The sequence below is a fragment of the Megascapheus bottae genome, chromosome X, assembly GCF_031878675.1.
Source record: "Megascapheus bottae isolate mThoBot1 chromosome X, mThoBot2.hap1, whole genome shotgun sequence".
Lineage (NCBI taxonomy): Eukaryota > Metazoa > Chordata > Mammalia > Rodentia > Geomyidae > Megascapheus > Megascapheus bottae.
The window spans coordinates 48,668,896-48,689,176 of record NC_143547.1 but is presented as its reverse complement, the minus strand read 5'-3'; the positions used below and the strand labels follow the sequence as shown (position 1 = coordinate 48,689,176).

Here is a 20,281-nt window from a genome sequence, read left to right as displayed (position 1 = left end):
TTTGAAGCCCTGTCTACCATTCAATAGTTTCATGGTCATATTTCTGCATTTAGATTTCCTATATCTAATGACATCATCGAGGCACAAATCTAATAGGGTTGTGGACAATTAAGTTTGATGTGCACACTGTTAAGTCCTCCTTAAACTGCTATATAGTAGAAGTAGTAACAGGTAATTTCCTCTTTAGTACAATGTTTAATAAAAAATGTTTATCCTGTCACTCTGTTAGAACCCAAGAGGCTGACAGGGATTGGTCTGGGAAATCTCAAAGTAGTTAAACATTTATGGTCACGAGTATTTCATTGTTAATGTGCACTTCTGGCTGGGGTTTTGAAGTCATGTATTTCAGTTTAATTAGAAAAAAGAAACATGACAAAGCCTCGAAACGAATATCCATCTTTTGTAGTATAATTATACTGTGCATATTCTAAGTCTTCATTGGCTTTATTCTAGTACTCTAAAGCAGATGCATATATGTATTGTCTGTGCATTTATATACTTATATAAACACTGTACATTGTTAAAAAAAATGTTTATCCTGTCTCTCAGGATTACAGCAAAAGGTCTTCAACTGTAATGCTGAACAAATATAAGGAATTGGTACCTGCGTACCTTGACATATTTTTAGGCAAAGTTGTGGACTCACTTTTATAGAATATGCTTGCTCAAGACCGCCTACAACAGGGGACAGCCTTAATTAACAGGAAATCAAATCAGAAGCTACGTCTCCAGGATACAAAGTAGCTCCCGCCCAATGCGCAGCGCTAAGATCAGCACCCGCAGACCGGACCTCGAGAATTCCCTGGAGTCCACCTCTAACGGCCCCCTCCCCTCGGAGCCGCGCAAGCGTACACTGAATTTACTCGTCGGTCCCTCGTGCCCCCGCCTCCAACTCCCTCCCGCCCCCTCCCGTCCGCCTAACACGCAGGCGCGTCTCCACAGTCCAGTCCCTGCCCCCCTCCTCTTTCTCATTCGGTTCCCCCTCCTCTTCCAGCAGGCTCCGCAGGTTCAAACTCTTCTCCCGGAGAGTGGTAGCGATCGCGGGGTCACGTGATGAGCATCCTGCTGCCCAACATGGCGGAGTTCGACACCATCTCGGAACTGGAGGAGGAGGAGGAAGAAGAAGCCGCAACGTCGTCGTCGTCGTCGCCGTCGTCGTCGTCGGTGTCTGGGCCCGACGATGACGAGGAAGATGAGGAGGAAGAAGAGGAGGAAGAAGATGAAGAGGAGGAAGAAGAAGAAGAGGAGGAGGAGGAAGAGGAGGCGCCGCCCCCGCCTCGGGTAGTGAGTGAAGAACATCTGCGGAGATATGCCCCCGACCCTGTGTTAGTGCGGGGTGCCGGCCACATCACTGTGTAAGCGACAGGGGGTCGTGGGGTTTGGAAAGGCTGAGATGTGGCGACAGAGATAAGAGGGGATCCACAGGATCACTGGGCCTGTGGAGTGGGGGAGGGCTGGCTGAGGCAAGCACTTAGGAAAGGACACCTGGTGTGAAAACCATAATAATAAGAGAAACCGAGGGTGAATTGGTGTAAAGGAGCTTCTTGCGGGTGGAGGGGGGGTCGATCGTGATTTTTGGCATCAACGCCGAGAGTGTCCAGAACATGGCAGGAGATTGAGAAGCAGAGGTGATGGAATATGCTTGTATGCTGCCAGGTGAATAAGCAAGCTCTCAACTGCAGGATGAAGTAGAGGCTTCTTTGCTGCCGAGATTGGTGTCTAGTAGAAAACAGCGACTGCTGTGACATGTGACAACACCTAGGTTTGGATTTTTCAAAACAGAAATATGTGATATGTTTTGTGAATAATATTACAAATTGATATCCACCCACGAATTCCTCCATCCATTCTTCCGATGCAATCCTTATATGAATGAGTGCAATCATCTTTTCCTTGTTTGCTCTACTCTGACGTTCCTTAAATTATCACATCATTAGAGGTTCAGGTTGATAGGCAGCTATGGAAAGTAGAAAGAGCCATGGATTAAAAGGCAGGGATCATGGTTATTAGTCTTAGGTTTTTTATTTTCTTTTTTTTTTTAATGAACCTGTGACCTTGGTGGGTTGCATTTTATATCTGGGCCTTGGTTTCTCCATCTGTAAAATGAATGATGATTTCTTAACCCTTGCAGCTCCAAGAGCATTTCTTACAGAAGATAAAATTAATGGTGTGCCCAAATATTAAATAGACAAGCAAATATATAGAAATCAGCCCTCTAGCAGCTGATAATGATTTCTTGAAAATTTATCTGGGGTGGTTTTGTTTTAAAATTAAAATCTTGGACCATATTTCAGAAAATAAAATGAAGAGACACTTAATAACATTAGACGCAAAGCAAAACAAAATAAAGGAATAGAAAAGGAAATAATGGTTTTCTGGTTTTGAGGAGTGCTTCCAATTTTTATTTGCTTGGATTGTAAGGACTGGGAAATTTGAGTATTTTGTTCATTCTCCTAACTGTGCTTTTGCTGCATTTTCAAAGTAGGCCTGTTCTTTCCTATCATATCATGCTGCCTCTAATTTTGATAATAGCCCACTTCAGTGACTCAATTGAATTTATATTATATGATTCATATTTATATTGTATGCAGTTGTATAGCATGCACCTTTTAAATTTTAACACATTGACCATTTTGATTGTAATACACATTTCTAATCTTTGTATAAATTATATTCACAAAGATTTTTAAGTTGTGGAAGAGACTGGGAAGGCTTTTAGACATGCTTTTTGATTAGGCAATTTTAAGACAGTTTTGCAGATAGTGTTCACGTGCCAGCTTACTGCGCTGTTTTACTCTCATTCCTTTCATCACTAGGGAAACAGTTATTACTCAGACTAATTATGATTCTGGCACCAAGGGTTCCCTTCATGAAGATTATTTTATGTGACTCAACCCAGAAAAGGTATCTTATTCAAGTTTATACATTTATACTTTAACATCCCTCCCCGCATTATTTTTTTAAAATTCAGACATTGTGCAAGGAGCTGGGACTCTAATTTAAGTTCCCTAAAAGTTATTGACTCTCCACACAACCATGGACAACTACTTTCCAACCTATTTTCATTATTTGAAATTTAGAGCACTGACAGTTGGCCATCCCCAGGCCACTAGATTTGGTGTGATGTCTCTCCCAGCTTAAAAAATGCTGCAGTTTGGGGCCGGGAGTTTGGCCTAGTGGTACTATGCTTACCTAGTATGCACCAAGACCCAGGTTCTATTGCTCAGTACCACATACATAGAAAAAGCTGAACGTATTGCAGTGGCTCAAGTGGCAGTGTGCTATCCTTGAGGAAAAAGCCCAAGGACAATGCTTAGCCCCTGAGTTCAAGCCCCGGGACTGGCAAAAAAAATGCTGCAGTTTGGAATGTGAAGAGATGATACTGGTAATAACTTGGTACTGATTAACTGAAGCTAAAATCTGACAAGTATGAGCCAGTACTACTGTATACTAGACAATGTATATAATTGGGCAAGTTATTTAGTTTTTTGTACACTTTATCTCACCCTGAAAGCACATTTGAGATAATGGTTGTGTTTGATTTGGATAAAAAAATACTGAACATGTATGAGAAGCTTACTGGATCTGGAAAAGAGGCTATGATACTAAAGCCACCTTGATATCAAGTGATGTAAACCTCTTATAAAACAATCCTGGGTTTGGAGATGTAACTCAAGGAGTAGAGCACCTGCATAGTTAGCATAAGGCCCTGAGTTCAAACCCCAACACTTCAAATAAAATATTGTCAATCGTGTTCTATTACATCTAAAGTAAATATTTTTTTTCTTTTCTGGCGTATGAATATCTGATTTGCCCTAAGGTATAGGCCCTGTTTTTGGTTTTTAGTTGTTGTAGTGCTAGGCATTGTGCAAGCTATGCAGGTGATCTGTCACTGAGCTACATGCCCAGCTCTGACTTCTCAGTGAAACATTGTTCTCTTTCACCCTGATCTTGCCCCCATTCTCTATAATCTTCATCCTACTGAAGACTGTTTCTTTTCAAAGTTGAAAATTTGAGAACTATCACTTCCAACTGTATGTTTTTAAAAACTCAAAGGAAGTATTTTGAAGTTTTTCATCATGAAGAATAGATTGACGACAGATATATGCTTAGTCTGATCCAAACTTGATTTACGTAGATTGATTTCATTTCTAGTTGCCCTGTTTCTAACAATAATACCAATGTTCTAATCTCTCAATCAAATATTTAGATCTCGAGGTCATTTTCACTCTTCCTTCTTGACTTGCTCTATGCTAGTCTTCCCCAGAATTGTCATCAGACCTTTGAAATGTCTTCTGGATTTTTCATTTTCTCTATTCCTATTGGCTACCACTCTACCTTGGGTTTCCATCATCTCTTTCTTGAATTATTGTCATGGGTTTCTGTCTCTCCCACACTTCAATCCATCCTGCATGCTTGTGCCAAACTAATTTGCTTAAAACACAGTTCAATCATGTCACTTTCCTGCTGCAGAGCTGCACTGGATCTTAATTAGATCTGAGTTCTTCCAACCTAAGAGTTCAAGGAGTCCTTCTACTTACCCGAACTTCTTTATTTGTCTGTGCCTTCCATGCCCTTCTACCCATGTTCTAGGTCTTTACCAAAGAGACCTTCGTGTCAATATAACCTTTCTGTGCCACTCTGCTAGTATGTGCTGTAATCATATTCAGTCCTTTTGATTTAAAAAAAAACGCCAAGGGCCGGGAGTTTGGCCTAGTGGTTAAAGTGCTTGCCTAGCATGCATAAAGACCCAGGTTCGATTCCTCGGTACCACATACATAGAAAAAAGCCGGAAGTGGTGCTGAGGCTCAAGTGGTAGAGTGCTAGCCTTGAGAAAGTCCAAGGACAGTGCTCAGGCCCTGAGCCCAAGACCGGGACTGGCAAAAAAAAAAGCCATGACAAAAGTCTTCCAATACCCATATTCCCTTTGGCTACTGGATCTCACTTCTTTTTCCTCCAAATTTCTGTTTGTTGTTGTTGTTTTGATTTTTTTATCAGTTCTACTGCTTGAAGTCAGGGCATGGGCAATGTCCTTGGACTCATTTTGCTCAAGGCTACCACTCTGCCTCTTGAGCCACAACACCATTTCCAGCTTTTTATGCATATGTGGTACCGAGGAATCGAACCCAGGGCTTTGTGCATGTTAGGCAAGCACTCTACCACTAAACTATGCTCCCAGCCCTAGAATTTCTTTTTTTTCTCTTTTTTTAAGGTAACTTTCTTTTTTAATTAATTTTTATTGTAAAGGTGATGTACACAGTTACATAAATCAGGTAATGAGTATATTTCTCTTTTTTGTCAATCCTGGGGCTTGAGTTCAGGGCCTGAGCACTGTCCTTGGGCTTTCACAAGGCTAGCACTCTATCACTTGAGCCTCAGCACCACTTCTGACTTTTTTTTCTACATATGTGCTACCAAGGACTCAAACCTCAGTCCTCGTGCATGCTAGGCAAGCACTCTACCACTATGCTAAACTCCCGGTTCCGAGTATATTTCTTTTTGAACTGTGTTTATGAATAGATACAGATATCGTATTTATTTCCTCTGATATGAATTCTGCTACTTTAACCAAAGAGGAGCCAGTCTCAGTTAAAGTCATCCTGATCATGGTCTAGGTGTATAGCTCAGAGCTAGAGCCCTGTCTCAACAATAACAAAGATCACCATGATTATACTTGTTGCCAAGTCAGTAGACATCTTTCATTATCTATCCTCCTGTCCTCCCTGCTGCATCTGACACTTAGGATGACTTCATCTTTTTTAGAGGCTTCTATACAGGGATCATTAAATACAAAAGCCTGAAGCAAAGAAAGTCACAGAAGAGGTGATGAGGTCTTAGTTAAATTGAAAATATAAAACTTTTCTAATGGTTTTCAAACTCTAATTTAAAAGAAAAATATTTATTCCATGGTCACTTTTCTCTCCAGGTTGTCTTGATATTTTTCAGCCTATTGTTCCTTAACCATGTCAATCAGGGCTTCTGTCCTTTCTTATCTGTTAAAATCAGTGATCTACAGAATTTTATGCTCAACCCTCTACTTATTCTCTATTCTCTCAAAACAAATTATTTCTCATGGTTTCAGTGATCCCATGTCTCCTAAAATATATGCCCTTTACTCTCCACTCTGCTTCGGTTCTTATTATTATGCTTAATAACACATTGCCATCTTAAATTCACTGTATTCAAATAAATCTCATCCTTCCATACCCTCAAACTCTAAAGAATGGGCCTGGACTTTGGCCTAGTGGTAAAAGTGTTTGCCTCACATGCACGAAGACCCAGCTTGAATTCCTCATGATTAGTTCCACATGAAAGATTAAAGATATCAAACTAGTATCTTTTATTTCCATTGTCAGTATCTTTTTATTTAAAAATTATGTTATTTCATTTTCTTATTTATTTTCTTCAAGTAGTTGTACCAAAGAGTTGTCATTCAACAAAGCAGTTTATGAATATGTATCTTGGTCAATGTCACCCTTTGAACATTCTTATCCTCCTCTCTCAATAGCCTTCCCATCCCTCATAGAATATTAAAAAAAATCTCTTTATACTGTATGACAGAGCCTTTCCTTTCCTTTGGTATAATATAGTTCCAGTGCATATGCTTTAGAATCCTTGTTGCTATTAAGTGCAGATTTCTTATTGACAGAATTTGACTGCATTGTTTTCCTAAGCAGTCTGAGCACATGAACTTTAATTTACACAAGATCTTGAGAGAGGGTGATGTACAACCATTTTCAAAAGATGGGAAGTGAGGGCTGGAAATGTGGCTTAGTGTTAGAGTGCTTGCTTAGCATGCATGAAGGCTTGGGTTCGATTTTCAGTACCACATACACAGAAAAAAAAGGGAAGTGGCACTGTGGCTTAAGTGGTCAAGTGCTGGCCTTGAAAAAAAGAAGCTTGGGGACAGTGCCAGGCCCTGAGTTCAAGCTCCAGGACTGGCAAAAAAAAAGATGGGAAGCTAGAGATGTAGGGAAGAGAGAGTACAACTGAAAGAACCCATTCTTTGTTTCAGTTATTTTTACTCCAAACAATTGTTCCAATAAATTACAAATCGGGGCATTGTAGGTACTTAACAAAGAAAATATAGTTATTGAGAACCACCAGCTGGGTCAACTTCAAATACATAATAGATTTTATATTTCATGAAATCAATAAAATGACAGTGGAGCAGTTCCCAAGTGCCTGTTTAATGTGGAAGAGCCCTATATGTTGGCTGATGTCTTACCACTGCTAAGTTCTGAGTAAATGAACTTGTCTAACCTCTGTGGATTCATAGTTTGTAACTTAGTGGTTAGTTTATGAGATATTTGTTCAGCAGGAACTATTTCAACAGTATCATTTTAGCTACTAAGTGAAACTCTAGGACTTAAGGTTATTGGAGTTTAAGTGTGTTCAGTCTTTAAAGAAGAAGATTTAAGACAGAAATCCCTGATAGACAATAAACTGAATAGCTACCATTAGTCAAAAGTATTAGAGAAAGCAGCCTCTGGTAGTTCACGTCTGTAATCCTAGCTACTTAGGAGGCTGAGATCTAAGGATGAAGGTTCAAAGCCAGCCCAGACACAAAAGTCCAGGAGATTCTTATCTTCAATTAATCACTAGAAAACTGGAAGTGGTGCTGTGGCTCAAGGGGTAGGGCAGTAGCCTTGAGCTGAAGAGCTCGGGGACAAGGCCCAGGCCCAGAGTTCAAGCCCCATGACAGATCAAAAAAAAAAGTATTGAAGAGTAATTGGGCCTAGTTTTCTTTCTTCATGCTTTTATTTCCCATTTAGTTTTTGAGATAGGGTCTCACTCTATAACCCATGTGGTCTTGTGATTCTTTTGCCTCAGCCTCCCCGTTGCTCAGACTATAGGTGTGTGCAACCATGCCTAGCATCTTAATACTTTTTTGTTCGTTTTAGGGCTTGAACTCAGAGCCTGGGTGCTGTCCCTTAGCTTTTTCACTCAAGGCTAGTGCCTGAGTCACAACACCACTTCTTCAAGTATATTTTAATGTACAAGATGGAATATATTTATACATAACTCCTTATCTTGCTATTAACCACTAAATTCAGAAAATCTTTACATTTAAGACTGGCTTGTTAGCTGGGCACTGGTGGCTTACACCTGTAATCCTAGCACTTTGGAGCCTGAGAGCTGAGTATTAGAGCTCAAAGTACACACACACACAACAAACAAATCTATCTGGCTTGTTTCCTTGAAACTGAGCTTTTAGCAAGAGTATAATCAGACATTGGCTTCCTACATTTCTTTCAAGTGACCAGACTACCATAAATTAGGGGAATCAATTAAATTCAATTTTATATTAAAGAAATTAGTCACTATTATTTTACAAATGTTTATTAAACATCTACTAAGTTACCCTATAATAGACATAATAGAAAATAGCAAAACAAATAATCACTTATTTCTGTTCTCAGATTACTACAGGCAAAGAAAGGACTTAGGGGTCAGTATTTGAATTGTAATCACCCCTACTTATTAACGAGGTAGATATCTGACTTTGACAAGTCATTCAATTAATCTATTTTTAAATTTTTTTTTCTGAATGTCAGCCTTCTTGTCCGAAAAATGGGGATGACAATACTTCTCTTGAAGGCCTTTAAAATTTTGAAGTAATGTAGTACTAACTACACTACTTAGCGCAGTGTCTAGCTTGGTAAGTACATAGTTATTGGTAGCTGTTACTGTAATTGCCTTCCTCGCATGGAGTTCTCAGTATATGTTAGTATCTTCGTTTCTGCTTACAACCTACCAGCCACTAACAGAAAACTGTAATAACTATGATATTATATTATCTAACATTCCGAAAATGACCTGTGTTATCCCTGCTAAACTCAAAATTAGGTGAGCAAAGGCTTATAAAATTCATGTTAACTTCTAATTGCAAATTTTAGTAAGTATACAAAAAGAGAAAGTCTTTTAGAGACTGGGATCTCTTTTCTCCAAATTAATTGAGTATATGAAAGCCATTCATAATGATCAACTTTTGGATATCTGAAGAATAACTGAACAAAGTTACCAAATTTTATAGCTGCAAAGGCTGGATGAGTGGGGGAGGGGACACATTTATTAGGAACATTTTTGTATATACATAAAAATAGTAAATATATGTATATAATGCATTCACACATACTACCAACCCATCACCTTATCTAACAATTTATCAACTAAAGTGAGTTTTAACAGAGAAACATTTTAGCCAAATACTATGACATTTTTTGCTCTCTTGTAAAATGTGTTTCTCAGATTTATTAATTTTTAAACCCCATGTCATGATTGTAATATGGACTGATAGTCAATGGTTTGTTTTCTTTAATATAAAATTTAATTCAGGATGTGTTTTTTCTGTTATTTTAGGACTTCTGTATCTTTTTAAAATTTAAGTTTAATTTTTAACTGCACGTAAACCATAACAGTTGCACATATTAAGGACAGATTTTTAAATCAAAAGACCAAAAGAAAAATGCATGGATGTGTGGCTTTTTAAATAAAATAAGAGGGTTACATATACTGGATAGAATATATTTTGTTCTGTCTTTTGTTTTTAAGGTTTGGCTTGAGCAACAAGTTTGATACTGAATTTCCCTCAGTTCTAACAGGGAAGGTAAGTGTGAAATTGCTTTGAACTTTTGAATTCTGATGCATTGTTTTGTGACTTATTCAATTTTATGACAGATTCTTCGACTTATTAGTAATGAATTCAAAGAACAAGAGACTTCCATAACTGAGGCTGTGGTAGTAACTGAAAGGTATCTCCATGACTACCAATCTCTGTCCAGTTATTGTATCATTGCTTATAATGCTCACCATTTTTTCTTCACTTCTTCAGCTTTTCCAGTTGTGTTCCCCCCCAGGGAAGGTAACTATGATTATTTTTACTTAGGTCAGTAATTTCCAGTGTTTTGTTACCAAAGGTTTTTTTTGTGTGTGTGTGTAGGTGTGGGTCATGGGGCTTGAACTCGGCCTGGGCACTATCCCTGAGCTCCTCAGCTCAAGGCTACCACCCTACCCTTGAGTCAAGCCACACTTCCCATTTTCTGGAGGTTAATTGGAGAGAAGAGTCTCAGATCCTTTTGTGCCCAGGCTGGCTTTGAACCTTGATCCTCAGATCTCAGCCTCCTGAGTAGCTAGGATTACAGGCGTGAGCCACCGTGCCTGGCTCCAAAGTTTTTTTTAACTCTACTACTCTATTACTTTTTGCCATACTGGAGCTTGCACTAAGGGCCTGGATGCTGTCCCTTAGCTTTTTTTCTCAAGGCTGATGCTCTACCATGTGAGCCACACCCTCACTTTTTGGTGGTTCATTGGAGATAAGAGTCTCACAGACTTTTCTGCCCAGGCTGGCTTCAAACCTTGATCCTCAGATCTCAGCTTCCTGAGTAGCTAGCATTACAATCATGAACCACCAGTATCTAGCTTAGTCTGTTATTTTTAAATTGTGGTATGATACATGTAGTTCGAGTTTTTAAATTTGGACTCATGGCAATAAATCATTACCTTTCTGTTTCCTATATTTTAGCATATTCTAGCATTGAGTCTCCGAATTCAGACTTCTCAAGATTCAAAATGATAAAACCGGAGGCCTAATATAAAGCCTATTGGTTATACCTAATAAACAATACTGTATTGTATACTCACATTTTGTTGACTGACTAGATTTCAAGTCCCCACAGCGCAAAAGAAAATCCATGTCAGGATTGCTGTGTTAAATTTGTTTAAGAGCTGTGATCATTTCACCATGTATATGTGTATCAAAACATGTTGGGCATGTCATGCAGGAGCATATCTGTAATCACAGCTGAGACAGGAGGATCATGTGCTCCATGCCAGGCTAGGGTATCTAGTGAATATGAGGCCAGCTGAGACTACATAAACCCTGGGACTACATAAATCCTGTCTCAACAAAACACACAAAATCTATCATTTTTATACCTTAACTGTATATAGTTTGTAAAGAAACTACATTTGGAAAATTCTCTTATAAAAATGCTTTCTAAGCCCAAAGAAGAAGGCTCTGCCTAAGACAAAAAGTTGTTTGCTACTTGAATAACTATAGAAGAAAGTATTAAGGAAATACTCAATAACCTCTAAATGATTAGCTGAAGGCTTGAGTAGCTTAAATGATAATAGGTAATAAGAAAATAACAACAAAGTCATAGCCTAACAAATTAAGTACCAGGGAATGGGTACTTGCAAAAAAAGAGAGTGGGGCCAAGGAAAAAGGGGGAAGGGAGCCAGAAATTTGGCCTACTGGTAGAGTGCTTGCCTAGCATGCAGGAAGATCCAGGTTCGATTCCTAGGTACCACACACATAGAAAAAAAGCCGAAAGTGGTGCTGTGGCTCAAGTGGTAGAGCTCTAACCTTGAGAATGCCCAAGGACAGTGCTCAGACCCTGAGTTCAAGCCCCAGGACTGGCAAAAAAAGGGGGGAAGGGAGAGAATGCAGGCAAGAATGTGTTGTATAAACCACAGAATTGAGAATATAAAGGGAAGGGCTGGGTCAAAGTTGGGGAGAGTGAAGATGTTGAAGTGGTGACATGGATCAAGATGCATTGTATGCATAAACTGCCTTGTTAAAAAAAATTCAGTACATGGTGCTGGGAGCATGGTCTAGTGGTAGAGTGCTTGCCTAGCATGCACGAAGCCCTGGGTTTTATTCCTCAGAACCACATACACAGAAAAAGCCAGAAATGGTGCTGTGGCTCAAGTGGCAGAGTGCTAGCCTTGAGCAGAAAGTGTCCAAGGACAGTGCCCAAGCCCTGAGTTTGAACTCCACAACTGGCAAAAAAAATTCAATACATAACCTAAAATTAAGATAAACAAGAGAAGAGGGTAGGAATGTTGATCAAGATGCACTGTCTTCATAAACTGCTTTGGTAAATGGCAACTCCTTTATACAACTACTTAAAGATAATTAAAATATTTTAAAAATAGAATGAAAATGAAAGAAATGATGCTTTTCTTAATATTTTAAGCCTATAATGTGATTTTTTATTTCATTTAAATAAGCAGTTACTATTTGTCAGTATAGATTTGGGTCATGGTTTAAAGTCATTCTGAGGTTTGGGGAGTTGCTCAAGTGGTAGAACACCTCCCTAGCAAGCATAATGCCCTAACTTCAACCCCCAGTACTGCCAAAAAATTAATAAACAAAAATAAAGTTAGGTGCTAATGTCTCACACCTTTAATTCTAGCTCCTCTGGAGGCTGAGATCTGAGAATCGTGATCCAAAGCCAGTTCAAGGGAAGAAAGTATATGAGATTCTTTTATATTTTTGTCAGTCCTGGGGCTTGGACTCAGTGCCTGGGCACTGTCCTTGAACTTTCTCAAGGCTAGCATTCTACCACTTGAGCCATAGCACCTCTTCCAGCTTTTTCTGTGTATGTGGTACCAAGTAATCAAACACAGGGCTTCCTGCATGCTAAGCAAGCACTCTACCACTAGGCCACACTCCGAGCCAGTATGAGACTCTTTATCTGCAATTAACCCATCAAAAAACCCTGAGCTGGAGATATGGCTCAAGTGATAGAGCACCAGCCTTGAACAAAAGAGCTCAGAGACAGTGCCCAGGCCCTGAGTTGAAGTTCCAGGACTGGCAATCAATCAATCAATCAGTAGGAGAGCATGATATAAATCAATGTGTATAGTATATTTAAGAACCATAGATGGGTGCTGGTGGCTCATGCCTGTAATCCTAGCTACTCAGGAAGCTGAGATCTAAGGATCAAGGTTCAAAGCCAGCCTAGGCACAAAAGTCCATGAGACTCTTATCTCCAATTAATCACCAGGAAACCTGAAGTGGCACTGTGGTTCAAGCGGTTGCTAGCCTTAAGCTGAAGAGCTCAGGGACAGTGCCCAGGCCCAGAGTTCAAGTCCCACGACTGACAAAAAAAGAAAAACAAAAAGAAATAACAGATACACACACTGATAATTGTATTTTATATATAAATCAGTTGTAGAAAAATAAACATGAAAATAACTCAAGTTAATTGCGTTGAATGGGAAAGGAGAATGAGGTGGATAGAAGAAAAGATAAGGATGAAGACTTTTTTTTTAATACTATGATTTAATGAAATTGGTTTTTTTGTTAGTTGTGGGCCTGAACTCTGGACCTGGGTGTTGTCCCTGAGCTCTTTAGCTCAAGGCTACCACCCTACCCCCTTGAGCCACAGTGTCACTTCCTGAAGACAGTTTTTAATATTGTTTTAATTCTGGAATTATAACCATACTACTTTCTTTCTGTGTTATTGGAAAAGTGATGAACTGAGGACTTACAGCTACATAAGTCACATAACGAGTACATTGCTTTTTGGACAGTGTCACCTCTTCCCTCAATTTCTCCCAGTTTTCCCCTCCTGACCTCCCACAAGTTGTATAGTTCATTTCAACATAGTGTCTAGGGAGTGCCACTGCTGCATGTGTTCACCCTTTGTCCCTCCATTTCCGTGCTCTCCCTTACTCTCCACAATACAGATAAACTTACATTAAAAAAAAGATAAACTCCGGCTGGGAGTTTGGTCTAGTGGTAGAGTGCTTGCCTAACATGCATGAAGACTCGGGTTCGATTCCTCAGTACCACATAATCAATTAACCCTCCAGAAAACCGGAAGTGGCACTGTGGCTCTAGGGGTAAGGCTGTAGCCTTGAGCTGAATTACTTAGGGACAGTGCCCAGGCCCAGAGTTCAAGCCCCCAAACTAACCAGAAAAAAAATCTTATTTAACTTAACCCTAAAAAGACAATTTATACATTCTTTTCTTCTTTTTTTGCCAGTCCTGGGCTTGGGCTCAGGGCCTGAGTACTTTCCTTGGGTTTTCTCAAGGCTAGAGCTCTGCCACTAGAGCCAAGCACCACTTCCAGCTTTTCTATGTATTGGTACTGAGGAATTGAACCCAGGTCTTTGTGTATTTTAGCCAGGCACTCTGTCACTAGGCCACATTCCTAGGCCCTAGACATTACTTTCATTTTGCTCCTGAAAAGTGGGAGCCTGTTTAGCATAGAATCGAGAAGTTAAACAAGTTTTGCACTTGGATCTATGTTGCAATCAAAATTCTGTCACTTCCCAGCTATGTGGCAATGAGCAGATCACTCTTTTTTGTGTGTGTGCCTGTCCTGTGGCTTGAACTCAGGGCCTGAGCACTGTCCTTGGGCTTTCTCAAGGCTAGCACTCTACCACTTGAGCCACAGCACCACTTCCAATTCCAGCTGTGTATGTGCTGCCAAGGAATCAAACCTAGGGCTTCGTGCATGCTAGGTGAGCACTCTACCAGTAGGTTATTCTCATGGTCCTAGAAATCACTTCTAAGCCTACGTTCTTATGTAAAAAATGAGATGGTCATTGGTAGTTAAATCAGTCTTCTAATGATTAAATGAGATCATATATAGGAGTTACAGGATATTCGCAGTCCTAGTGTATTTGCCACTTCATCTGAGTAATAATTTACTCTAGGTCCCATACTAATTTATCCTTTTGACTCTTTGCCCTTTTTATCTCTTCTGAGGTATGTCAGATCCTGCCAAGGAATTAAAAGCATAGTTCCTGGCAAAGTTAATACATTAAAATATGTGGCTATGAGGCTTTAGCCTCAGTCTCTAGGATTTTTCTGCCTCTTTGCTAATCATTTCAAATACTTCACCAATTGTAGCATCAGCTTAGACTTACATTTGTCTTACATAAATTAATCTAAAATATTTTCCCCAAATGAATAATCATGGAACTACTTATTGAGTAATAATATATTGGTAGGGCTAGAAGTGTGACCTAGTGGTAGAGTGCTTGCCTAGCATACACAAAGCCCTGCATTCGATTCCTTAGTACCACATAAACAGAAAAAGTCAGAAGTGGTGCTATGGCTCAAGTAATAGAGTGACAGCCTTGAGAAAGCTCAAGGACAGTGCCCAGGCCCTAAGCTCATGCCCCAGGACTGGCATAATAATAGTAGTAGTAGTAGTAGTAGTAGTAGTAGTAGTAGTAGTAGTAGTAAATTGGTAAACCCATGGTCACTGCAAAATTAAAATTTAAAAAAATCAATCTCTTCACTAAAAGAACTTAAATTTCTTCAGTAGAAAATTTACCAGCTTTAATATTGACTTCATCTTTTGGGGTGGAGGGTGCCAGTCCTAGGGCTTGAATCCTGGGTCTAAATGCTATCTATCCCCGAGCTTTTTTGGTCAAAGCTAGTGTTCTAGAATTGAGCCACAGCTCCCTTTCCAACTTTTTAGTGGTTAATTAGAGAAAAGAGTCTCATGGACTTTCCTGTTTGAGCTAGCTTTGAACTGTGATCCTCAGATCTTAGTCTCCTGATTAGCTAGGAATACAAGCATGAGCCACCTGCATGTAGCCCTTTATTTATTTTGGTTTTGTAGATCAAACTCAGGCCTCTGGGTGAGTACAGGATGTGCTCTACTGCTGAGCTAAACCTTTCACCCTTGACTGTATTGATTTTTAATAGACACATTGTTTAAAGATTAGTTTTACTCTTATTTTTCTTTGATTTAATGAGAAAAATTTTCTCCAGGAAATACTGTTTTATTTGGATATGTCAGTTTAGGTTACCAAAACGGTTTTCTGGTTTAACAAGGAAAAGATCTTATATGAATGTGAAAGGAATTGAACCCTGGTCTTCGTGCATGCTAGGCAAGCACTCTACCACTGGGCCAAACTCCCAGACCCTGAAACTGTTTTGAAAATGAATGAATGTGTGCAATAACAAAAAATAGGAAATAAAATCTGCCCCTTATAAAATTATTCATCCAGCATGAATTAGATTCTAGGTAGCTTTTATGTCTGTATGAACTCTAAAAACCTAAAAGATCATTTGACAAGCTCTGTGGCTCGGTATTAATTTTTGCTTCATTTATGTAAATACTTAACATGTAAAGTAACCTTTTTATTAAAAGTATGGAAAAAATATTTCTTTTCTGTTTCACTAAAGGTGAGTCCTCTCATGATAAGGAATATCAAGCAGGTAAGAGCACACAGATTCTGGGGAGCAGAAAAATGAGAGAATCACAGAATTTTAGAAAGGAACTTAAAGTTTCTGGCTCTCATCTTGAATGGTGTTATAAGGAAATTAGTGTGCAGCGTTGGGAATTGTAAACCATAAAAACTGACCTTTTCTATTGTGACCCAATATGACAAGAGATTTGATAGGGTTGTGTTCTCCACAACTAAAGGAGGCAAATAAGTTCTGCTGGAGTTTGCTTAGATTTTCTTGTGTTTGTAGAGTCTCCTGCATCCCATTTAAAAATATTATTACCCTTTCACCCACCGTTATGATGTGGTTTTCTTTTTTCTTTCCAAGAGAGTGAATAGGAATGAAATGTTTCTTTAGAACTTATGGGTCAGCTAGAAAGTGAGGCGTTTCCAGCTAACTTTCAGTACTAGAAATGGTCAGTTAGATAGAAGCGAATGAGTGTAAAGTTATTAACTCGATTCTGTAGTTAGCTGAACATTTCTTTTACATTGTATAAAATTGAGAGCTAGCCAAGTCTAATTTCCTATGCCTATACCTTGATTTTATTACTTTTACTGTTAAAATACAGGGTGGTTTTGTTTTGTTTTGTTTTTTTCCAAAGACAATCCTGGCCTCTTTTTTTTTTTTTTGACAGTCCTGGGCCATGAACTCAGGGCCTAAGCACTGTCCTTGGGTCTTCTCAAGGCTAGGGCTCTACCACTTGAGCCACAGCACCATTTCTGGCCTTTTCTATGTATATATGGAACTGAGGAATCAAACCCGGGGCTTTGTGCATGCTAGGTCAGCACTCAACCACTAGGCCAAACTCCCAGCCCCTCTTGGCCTCTTTTTTAAAGCCCAGGCCTGGGCGCTGTCCTAGAAGAGCTCTTCAGCTCAAGGCTACCACCCTATCCCTTGGCCTGGGTGTTGTCCCTGAGCTCTTTAGCTCAAGACTACTACCCTAACTCTTGAGCCACCGCACCACTTCCAGTTTTTTTTTTGCCAGTCCTGGGCTTGAGCTCAGGGCCTGAGCACTGTCCTTGGACTTTCTCAAGGCTAGAGCTCTACCACTTGAGCCTCAGCACCACTTCCAGCTTTTTTGTATGTATGTGGTACCGAGGAATCGAACCCAGGTCTTCGCGCATGCTAGGCAAGCACTTTAACCACTAGGCCAAACTCCCGGCCCATACAATGCTTCTTGATCATAATCACTCCTTGATCATTCTTCTTGCTCCCATTCTCACTTCTCAGACCAGTCTCATCAAGTTGCCTCGTTCCATTTTTACACATGTATATACAGTATTTTGATTATATTCACCTCCCTCCCTCCTCTATTCATCTGCTCCCTTCCCATTAGAGAAGACAGGTTTTAACTTACTATTTTTGTGTGTATGTGTGGTTCATGGGGCTTGGACTCTGGACCTGGCGGTTGTCCCTGAGCTCTTCAGCTCAAGGCTACCACCCTACCCCTTGAGCCACAGCCCCACTTCCCATTTCTAGTGATTAATTGAAGATAAGAATCACGTTTTTTAGTGCCTGGGCTGGCTTTGAACCTTGATTCTCAGATCTCAGCCGCCTGAGTAGCTAGGATTACAGGCATGAGCCATAGCACCCAGCTAACTTCCTACATTTTTGTTAAATATGTGCAGTAGTTTTCATTGTGTCATCTTGCTAACAGTCCAGGTGGAGAATAAAATTCATTTACTTGTTTCATATAAACCAAGTTTTGAGCTTTACAATTTTTTTTGCCAGTCCTGGGACTTGAACTCAGGGCCTGGGCACTGTCCTTGGACACTTTTTGCTCATGGCTAGCGCTTTGCCACTTGAGCCACAGCACCGTTTCCATATTTTTCTGTTTATGTGGTACTGAGAAATGGAACCAAGGACCTTGTACCTGCTAGGCAAGCACTCAAGCACTCTACCACTAGGCCAAACTCCCAGCCCTATGGGCTTTACAATTTTACAACCATTGATAGATAGGTCAAACATGAGATTCGTGAGCCAAAAAAATTTAACCTTATTGAGTGATATAAATAGTTCTAATAAAAATTATGTACTTGATGTTTTAATCATGTTAATGCTGAATGTTTCTGTATCTTTACAGCATCTGATAATACAAATGTTCTGTAATGTTGGCTCTATCACTATTAAAAATGAAAAAGGTAATTGATTTCTCTAGTCTGGTTATTTGATTTGGTACAGTAAAGCTGTGTTGTTTGTGATACTTAACATAGTACTGGGCTTTTATTTTACAGCAGCTTATTTTTCCTAACAATAACAGATACTTTGTTTTCACAGCCAGATACTAAAACTTTCTCGTGAATTTTAGTCTGGCAGCTTTGCAAATATAAGAGAATCATTTTGGAGATCCAGAAATGTGATTTAACATAAAGAAAACTTTTTAGTATACCTTTGCTTAACCTTCAGACAGAATTTCTGGTATAAATCTAATTGTGCAGGTCATGCTTGTGTCGTTGAATTGACTTTGGTTATAGTGAGACACAATTGGTCACTTCCAGGAACACAGAGGTAGCAACTAAAAATATTAAATCTGTATATTTAATGACTATCAAATTTTACTGAAGTTATGATTCCAATTTGTGCTGAGTATTAAAACTTTTGAATGTAACTATTAGGCATTATATTTTGTTAGTATAGTATTTCCCTGCCAATAATGACAAGCCTTAAATTCATTTTTACAAATTTGCCAGGGAGAAAACTTTTAAAGTTGCCTTTAAAAGTAATCCAAGGGCTAGGAGCATAGCCTAGTGGTAGTGTTCACGTAGCATGCACAAAGCCCTGGGTTTGATTCCTTGGCACCACGTACACAGAAAAAGCTGGAAGTGGTACTGTGGCTCAAGTGACAGAGGACCAGCCTTGAGCAAAAAGTGTCCAAGGACAGTGCCTAGGCCTTGAGTTCAAGCCCAGGAACTGAAAAAAAAGCAATCCAATACTATATTTACCTAACTGGATTAATATTCTGAGTTGGTATGTGGTGGAGTTTTCTGAGTGAAAAAAATAAAAGGCTGAGAACTGGAAGGGGAAAAAAACATAAAAGTAATCAAAGCCAGGCACTTGTAATGCTGGTAATCCTAGCTACTCAGGAGGCTGAGATCTGAGGATCATGATTCGAAGCCAACCTGGCCAGAAACATCCCTGAGAGACTCTTATCCCCAATTAACCACTCAAAAACCGGAAGTGGTGTTGTGGCTCAAAGTTGTAGAATGTTGCCCTTGAGTGAAAGAGCTGAGGGACAATGTCAGGCCCTGAGTTCAAGCTTCATAACCACCCCAAAAACATGTAATCCAGATAGGCACTGGTGGCTCATGCCTGTAAACCAAGATACTCAAGAGGCTGAGACCAGAGGATTGTAATTCAAAGCCAACCCAAGCAAGTCCATGAGACTCAATCTCAGTTAATCACCTCAAAGCCAGAAGTGGGAATGTGGGCTCAAATGGAAGAGAACTAGCCTTAAGCAAACAATGTAATGGACAGTACCTAGATTCTTAGTTCAAGCCCTAAGAGTGGCACGCGTGCACACACACACACACACACACACACACATGTAATTTAGAAGTATTATCAAAGCCTAATTTTAATTATATTTTCACTGGTGGTATATGGGTCTTTATTTTCCACTTACTATTTCAGTCTTATTCAACTTTAAGTCAGGGCACCTGAAGTCTATGAACAATGTTGCTTTTATGGCAATATTTGGTTACAAAACTGCTTGATGGATATCCTTTACCATATTGCTTATTGCTGACATTTTATTATTGATCAGAAGATGTTTGTGAATATTAAGCTAAGTTCTGTGAACATGAAATGATATTGTTTTACTGAACTACATACTAGCCTAATATATCATCTTACCATTTTTGAAGGGAACTGGGATTTTAAATTCCGGACTTTGCACTTGCTAGGCAGATACTCCATGCCCCTCATTCCTATTGTTTTACTTTCTGACGTCTTCCAAGAATATGATACATATTTTTGGGACAGAAGGGAAAGAAATACATTGAGACATTTACAATTGTAATAAGCATGTTCCTTAGGATTCAAGGTAAATAATGTGAAACTGCCCCAAAATTGTTAAAGACAGTACCCTTATTATAGGTGGCCCCAGAAGAATTTAAGACCAGCATCGGCCGTGTGAATGCATGTTTGAAAAAGGCACTCCCAGTCAATGTGAAGTGGCTGCTCTGTGGATGTCTCTGCTGCTGTTGCACACTGGGTTGCAGTCTGTGGCCTGTTATTTGTCTCAACAAAAGAGTGAGTATAACCATCCTATTGTATAACAGTAAGAACTGATACTTACTA

At 39.5% G+C, this 20,281-nt stretch overlaps 1 protein-coding gene across 1 annotated transcript in view; it reads left to right on the top strand.

Moving 5' to 3' along the window:
* Positions 1-980: 980 nt before the first annotated feature.
* The window catches only part of Chic1 (cysteine rich hydrophobic domain 1), a 47,432-nt gene continuing 28,131 nt past the window's right edge, over positions 981-20,281 (top strand). Inside the window, exons 1-3 of the mRNA XM_090327249.1 lie at positions 981-1,355; positions 9,556-9,610; positions 20,078-20,233. Of these exons, the coding sequence (XP_090183375.1) occupies positions 1,054-1,355; positions 9,556-9,610; positions 20,078-20,233 (513 nt within the window). The 5' untranslated portion in view covers positions 981-1,053. The remainder of the gene's footprint in view (positions 1,356-9,555; positions 9,611-20,077; positions 20,234-20,281) is intronic.